At 39.8% G+C, this 7,971-nt stretch overlaps 1 protein-coding gene across 2 annotated transcripts in view; it reads left to right on the top strand.

The window, feature by feature from the left end:
- Window positions 1-7,971, top strand: part of TXK (TXK tyrosine kinase) — a 78,188-nt gene that overhangs the window by 54,122 nt on the left and 16,095 nt on the right. For both annotated transcript variants that reach the window (XR_008480234.2, XM_035293743.3), the window contains exons 12-14: window positions 929-993; window positions 3,328-3,446; window positions 6,222-6,379. Coding sequence is in view for 1 of the 2 variants with exons in the window: in XM_035293743.3 (XP_035149634.2) it covers window positions 929-993; window positions 3,328-3,446; window positions 6,222-6,379 (342 nt within the window). In the remaining variant the exon portion in view is untranslated. The remainder of the gene's footprint in view (window positions 1-928; window positions 994-3,327; window positions 3,447-6,221; window positions 6,380-7,971) is intronic.

The raw sequence follows: 7,971 nt of genomic DNA on the forward strand, positions 1-7,971 counted from the left end.
ATCCTTGTGATTTATTATTTCAAGTTTTTTGCCTTTGTTGCTTGACTAATTGAACGACAAATTAGCTGAAAAGAGGAAAATTCTATCAAATAGTTTAGTTTACCTACATGAGTCTAAATAATCAAATCAATGATTTTCTTGATTAAGTTTCTGACAATAAATTCTTTTGGCATCAAATATATTGTTTCTACATAGCATTATATTTAGTTCATTATGATAATTTTAAGAAATATGAAATTATCACTGTAAATCATTATCTTGAGTGAAATATGTTTTAAAATATAATTTTAATTTTGATTATGTAGTAGAGATCCCAAAGATATACAATGGCTATGTCTTATCTGTTTTGTATTTTGGGCTTTCCTATAAAGACAAATTTAAAAATTACACTATTTTTCTATGCCAAGACTCATAGTTGTATCATCTTTTATATTGAATTAATCCTCGTTAATAATGTGAAGGCAGGCTGGGCATGGTGGCTCATGCGTGTATTCCTAGCACTTTGGGAAGCCAAGGTGGGTGGATTGTTTGAGCCTACGAGTTCGAGACCAGGCTGGGTAACATGGAGAAACCCCATCTCTCCTAAAAATACAAAAATTAGCTGGGCCTGGTTGTGTGTACCTGTAGTACTAGCTACTTGAGAGGCCAAGGTGGGAGGATGGTTTGACCCCAGGAGGAGAAGGTTGCAGTGAGCCAACATTGTGCCATTGCACTCCAGCCTGGGTGACAGAGCCAGATCCTATCTGAAAAAAAAAAAAAGTGAGACAAACTATTGAATCTATACCGCTGATGAATATCACCATAAAAATCACTTGGCTATCCACACAGAGAAGTAGTGTGGGGCCCAAATAAGCTAAGGAAGAGGAGAGGAAAAACTCCTGAAAGAAAATCTTGTATTCAAACTTGGATTCTTTCCTTCTTTCCATAGGCAGCAAGAAATTGTTTGGTCAGTTCAACATGCATAGTAAAAATTTCGGACTTTGGAATGACGAGGTACATGCTATGTATATATATGTGTATTTTGTTTGTTTCTTTACTTATAAGAGGGAATCTTACATTTGTGTACTGATAAACTAAAGATGCTGCTGGCTGTGTTTTTGTCTTCCTAGGTTGTAGGCCTGGTTGTATGGCCTACTGATCCACTTTGAATTTTAGGACATATACCAATTTTAGCTGTGAGGGAAACATTTACTGTGGGCTATTCTTCTGATCTTTGAACAAACCTATGGTACATCTTAAAATTAAAAAAGAAATTTCTCAGTCCACTGAGAAAGGTGAAGAAAGAAAGCTTTTCTGATATATATAGATATCAGAAAATATCTACATATATTAGAAAAATATATATATATAAGAAAAAATATATATATAGAAAAATACTTTTTTCTCTCTATATATTTTTTCTATGTCCTCACCAAACATTTCTATTATTAAGTATAGTAGTTGACTTTAAGTCTACAGTTCATGAGTGTGAAAATTTTAACCATATTTTTCTACAGCTCAACATAGTTTAAATTTTGAGCATCCTTTTTTGGGGGTGGTGCTAGAAATATAATCCCAGTGAATTTGGGGTTTCTCCCTGGCTTCCCTGAGCTTCAAAGTCCAAGTTCTTGTCTCATGGGGCTGTAGTACTGGCAGGGAGGTGGCTTACTGTGTGCATGGCATTCTTGCAGCTACCATCCTCTGGTCTTGTCTTTGGCTAGCCATTCAAACAGGTAGCTGCTAACCCATACCATTTTTTTCTTCAAGATTCCTTCAGAATTAGCATTCTTTTTTTTTTTTTTTTTTTTAATGGAGTCTTGCTCTGTTGCCCAGGCTAGCGTGTAGTGGTGCTAGCTGGGCTCACTGCAACCTCAACCTCCCAGGCTCAAGATATCCTCCTGCCTCAGCCTCCTGAGTAGCCGGAACTACAGGCACATGCCACCACACCCAGCTAATCATTTATTTTTGGTAGAGATGGGGTTTCATCATGTTGACCAGGCTGGGCTTGAACTCCAGATCTCAAATGATTCACCCACCTCGGCCTCCCAAAGTGCTGTGATTACAGGCATGAACAATCTTGCCTGGCTGGTATTCTTTATGATTAAAAAACTCCATGGTGTGATCTCAGATCCCATTTACCTAGGCACATCCACAGCCATTTGTTCACTGGCATCTTTCTGCCTTTCCTAGGGCTCTACCTGGGAAAAAGAGCGCAGGTTCTGTTTCACTTTTAAATCCCACCAATCTAATGTGGGAGTAGGAGCTTCTTTTCCTGCTATGTGGGTTGGGCAGCCCTTACAGGGTACAAGATACAGGACCCTAACTCAGCGACCTGCTAATGTCTAGTACCCCTTTTCTTTCCCTCCTATTTCCCCCATTCCTCTGGTTCAAGGGATCTTTTTCTGGATAGTGGTGGTAATGGTGGTGGTGGTGGTGGTGGTGAGATCTCACTCCTGTTCATGGCCCATTTTCCAAAAGATTTTGTTGATAACTCAGTCTTTCTTCTCTGAAGAGCATTGAAAAACTCAAAATCTGTAGACAATGGCTTTTCTCCCTTTGTTTTCTGTTATTCATTCTTTACCTAAGTAGAACGCCCTCTGACTCAATAGAAGGCTGACAGGTGGAGGGAGGTAGAGTATGTAAACAAAGGAAAGTGGGAGAGTAGGGGCAGCGTTAGTCAATGTGAAAACACTATATTGTATATTTAAGGGGAAACAAGCACAAGTTAGTTTTTGTCTCTTCTCTGTAGATTCGCACATTTGGACATCCCTGTGTACAATTCTCAAAAAAGAGAGAGGGTTCAACTTGTTTGTTATTTTTTTAAGGAGACAGTAGTTATTCTTGATTTTTTTCCATATAGGGCCATTCTAATGCATTAGAGATTTGTCACATCAGAAACATTATGTTCATATACTTGTGCTTTCCCCCCTTCTCTATGCCCCACAAAAAAAACATGTACATGGAAGGAAATTTGACATTCAACTTTGAATCATTCATTTTCATTTTAAGAAGAGTGGTCTTTTTTTCTCCACCCCCAAGAAGAGTGGTCTTTTATTTTCTTTTTATAACCTTGGTTGTTATGGCATTTAGCATGCTTCTTTACAGTGAGCCATGTTTTGAGCTGAAGCAGGGTTACGACCTTTGGAGATCCACATTAAAAAAAGCACAATTGAGACTTAGTTTGAGGAGGAAACATTATTAAGGATACTTTCACACTCTACTAACAAGAAGGAGTCCACAACCTTTTTGGAGTAAAATACTTTGTCTTTTAGCAACTCAAAGTTGACTAAAGCGATTTGAAGTAAATAGAGCTTGGAGGTAATTAACACAATGTGTTTTCAAATGTAGGTACGTTTTGGATGATGAGTATATCAGTTCTTTTGGAGCCAAGTTCCCTATCAAGTGGTCCCCTCCCGAAGTTTTTCTTTTCAATAAGTACAGCAGTAAATCCGATGTCTGGTCATTTGGTGAGTGCATCTGATGTTTATTTGCTGGAGCTTGATTTAATAAAATTGGCAATATGTTATTTTTTATTTTATTTTATTTATTTTTATTTTTTTATTTTTTTAATTTTTTATTGGATTATAGGTTTTGGGGTACATGAGCAGAGCATGCAAGACAGTTGCGTAGGTACACACATGGCAGTGTGCTTTGCTTTTCTTCTCCCCTTCACCCACATTTGGCATTTCTCCCCAGGCTATCCCTCCCCACCTCCCCCTCCCACTGGCCCTCCCCTTTTCCCCCCAATAGACCCCAGTGTTTAGTACTCCCCTTTCTGTGTCCATGTGTTCTCATTTTTCATCACCCACCGATGAGTGAGAATATGCGGTGTTTCATTTTCTGTTCTTGTGTCAGTTTGCTGAGGATGATGTTTTCCAGATTCATCCATGTCCCTACAAACGGCACGAACTCATCATTTCTGATTGCTGCATAATATTCCATGGTGTATATGTGCCACATTTTTCCAATCCAGTCTATAATCAATGGGCATTTGGGTTGATTCCAGGTCTTTGATATTGTAAACAGTGCTGCAATGAACATTCGTGTACATGTGTCCTTATAGTAGAACGATTTATAGTAATACGTTATTTTTAACTTTGATTTCCTAATACATGTAGCGTTTTTTAAGTCTGCTTGTAATTGTGCCTCCTTCTATGTATTCTAACCACATCCCAACTGTCTCTGGCAACTGGTGTCACATACCTTCTTATATTAAGTCTGCCTTTCAGATCTTTTCCTTCCTCAATGGGCATTCACTGTAAAACCGTAACAAAGAGTCTACTGATCTAGAAAACAAACTCAGACAAGTTTTCCACACCACAGAGACCTGAAGGAAAAATGATCTTATGACATTGTTGAGTTTAGAGTGTAATTAATGAACTCCATTGTCTAAACTGTGGAGCAGCTTGACTGTTTTCCAATTGTTCCATTGTTAACCTGAACTTAAAACCTGAGTTTAAAAAATGGTGGCATCTTATTTACTTCATTATCTTTAAATTTTGTGGAATTTAGACATAGGTTTCCTTGGAATCTGTGAATTGATATTCATATTGGATAATGTTCTTCATTGAGAAAGACACCATAGACCCGTGTCCAATGGAGTTTTGGGGTTGATTTTCAAAAAATGGTAATAAATATGCAAAAATATGTCCTCTTTCACCCAGACCTGCCTGAAGGCTTGTGGGTTCTGCGTCCTCAGAACGGTGTCAGTTTTACTGTCTACAATACAATAAGGTTAAAACTGGGCACAGTGGCTCAGGCCTACAATCCCGGAACTGTGGGAGGCTGAGGTGGTAGGATCGCGTGAGACCAGGTGTTCAAGACTAGCCTGTGCAATGTAGCAAGACTCTGTCTTTACAAAAAAAAATAATTAGGCAGGTGTGGTGGCATGTACCTGTTGCCTCAGTTCCTTGGGAAGCTGAGGCAGGAGGATTGCTTGAGCCCAGGAGTTTGAGGTTATAGTGAGCCAGGATGGTGCCACTGCATTCCAGCCTGGGTGACAGAGCAAGACCTTGACTCAAAAAAACAAATTAAAACATAAATTAAAAAAATACAATAAGGTTAAGCTTGTGTCATTAATCTCATTATCTCTCCACAGACATAGCATAGTCTCAGCAGGTGACATTTGAAGCTCTACTGAAAAGCAGTTAGGTTGTGAGACCGCATCTTAGAGAGCAATGAAGAGCAATGTAAGGACCTCATCGAGTGATTGCAGAACAATTAGAACTCCCTGAATTTTACCCACTTGTCTCCCTCACCGATCACATGGTGATCAGTGAGCTCCTTAAACACATGGATTGATCTCACACTTACAAAATCTCCTGGCCCTAGCAGAGGCCTGGCCTCTCATCAATGTCTTGTAAATATTTGTAGAATAAGTGAATAATTAAATGAACTAAAATTGGGAGTTCTTTCAGGAATTTCACTAATCAATCAATGATTATTGGATACCTACTTATGTACAGAACCCCTGGCAGATAGTCTGGGGCCCTGTCCATCAGTCTAATCTTTTAGCAGGAAGAAGAGGACAAAGCCACTTGCTGGCTGAAACTCTTGGCTGAGTGGCAGCAGAGGCTCACATAATTCTGTCAGTTTCTATGGAATGGCCGAAAAGTTCATTGATCTCAGGGTGCAGGGACATAAGTGCTACTTAGAAATTAAAATGCTAGGCCAGGTGCGGTGGCTCATGCCTATAATCCCAGCACTTTGGGAGGCCGAGGCAGGTGGATCACCTGAGGTCAGGAGTTCAAGACCAGCCTGGCCAACATGGTGAAACCCCATATCTACTAAAAATACAAAAATTAACTGGGCATGGGGGTGGGTACCTGTAATCCCAGCTACTTGGGAGGCTGAGGCAGGAGAATTGCTTGAACCCAGGAGGCAGAGGCTGCAGTGAGCCAAGATTGCGGCACTACACTCCAGCCTGGGTGACAGAGCGAGTCTCCATCACCAAAAAAAAAGAAATGAAAATTCTACTGGCATTTTCTCCTGATAGGGGAGGCAATCAAGACCCATGGAAAAGGAAAGGCATTGTTTTAACTTAGATTATTTTCAGTTTACAGGCCTCTTTGAAAACTAAGGTACACACGATTTGCTTCCTTGATATAACTGGTGTTATTCAGGATGGTTAGATCCTAAAGGCTGGAGCAGAAAAATAATGCCTTGTAGTTTGAAATTGTTCTTTCAGTTCTCAAGCAATCATTTCTCTCTAACCCCTTGTTTTCATTTATTTTTGTTTGCAGGAGTTTTAATGTGGGAAGTTTTTACAGAAGGAAAAATGCCTTTTGAAAATAAGTCAAATTTGCAAGTCGTGGAAGCTATTACTGAAGGCTTCAGGTTGTATCGCCCTCACCTGGCACCAATGTCCGTATACGAAGTCATGTACAGCTGCTGGCATGAGGTGAGTGTCCCTTCCCTGCGAAGGTTGGCAGTCCCAGCATCTGAGAGCAGACCTGATTATCACAAGCACTACTCCAGGACTCTATCATGGCAGGAAAAGGCATCTGTGTCTTAGTCATGATCCTGAGAGTATGATGTACTATTTCTATCTGAAACTCTGACTACAAAGTGATGAATATATTTTGTTTTGAACAATGGTGTTCTATCTGAGAAATTCAGTGCATTTTCTGAGTCTTATCCGTTTGAGATTAGTTCTTACAGAAACTCTTGGTGTTACTTAAGCCTCAATGATTAGATGTTTTATTAGCTTTAAGAATTAATGGGCTGGGCACGGAGGCTCATGCCTGTAATCCCAGAATTTTGGGAAGCTGATGTGGGTAGATCACCCGAGATCAAGAGTTTGAGACCAGTCTGGCCAACATGGTGAAATCCTGTCTCTACTAAAAATACAAAAAGTAGCCAGGCATTGTGGCGCATGCCTGTAATCCCAGCACTTTGGGAGGCCGAGACAGGCAGATCACTTGAGTTCAGGAGTTTGAGACCAGCCTGGCCCACATAATGAAACCCTGTTTCTACTAAAAATACAAAAATTAGCCAGGCATGGTGGCGCATGCCTGTAATTCTAGCTACTTGGGAGGCTGAGGTAGGAGAGTCGCTTCAACCTGGGAGGTGGTGGCTACAGTGAGCTGAGATTGTGCACTCCAGCCTGGGCGACAGAATGAGACTCCATCTCAAAAAAAAAAAAATTAATGGTGGAAACTAAAAGGGTAGAACCAGATTTGTTAAACTTCCACGTTGATACCTATGCAACAATCTTGCATGTTCTTCACGTGCCCAAAAACCTAAAATGCAATTAAAAAAAAAAAGAAAGATAGTGTTTCCATTTGCTTCACTCAACTTCCCTTTGTCTCAGTTTTCCAACACTAATAGTGATGGGTTTCATGTCTTTTCTGGCACTCAGGACTCCTGCTAGAGATTAAACTAGGATAGGAATGGAGGCAGAAAGTGCGTCGGGAACTTCCAGTCAGGAAGAAATCTCTCCGGAACTTAGTTTTCCTGTTTGTCGAAATGCCAAGCTTAAAGATAAAGTCAGAGGGGCTTCTCTTCCACCTCTGGGCACTGACTCAACACACTCTGCCCTTCTCCATGAACTTCCTTGTGATTTTGAGAGCTTTGCTCTCTTTCCAGCTGACAGTTTCAGCCTAGAAAAATTACAGCTTGATGAGACGTTTCCTCCTGGGTGAAAAAATAAAGCACTTGATTATCAATCCACAAACACTGGAATATTGAATATTTTAAGAGTGATGTGGTTATTCATAGTCCAAGAAGCATTACATTTATAGAGAGCCCCAATGTATGAACATACTTTACATATATTAACTGCTCTATAAGGAATCTTGAAAGACATAGAAAAATGTTCAGCAAGCTGTAAGAAAAATCTTCAGAAAAGTGTTCAGTAAGTAGTAACAAATAGCTGTTTTAGGAGTATCTTTGCCCTAACAATGTAAGTAGCTCAGAAGTATATATTGTGCATGAAACAATACACATGTACATGTGTGTGTAATATAATACTTATTGAGAGGTTATATATCT

The sequence above is a fragment of the Callithrix jacchus genome, chromosome 3, assembly GCF_049354715.1.
Source record: "Callithrix jacchus isolate 240 chromosome 3, calJac240_pri, whole genome shotgun sequence".
NCBI lineage: Eukaryota > Metazoa > Chordata > Mammalia > Primates > Cebidae > Callithrix > Callithrix jacchus.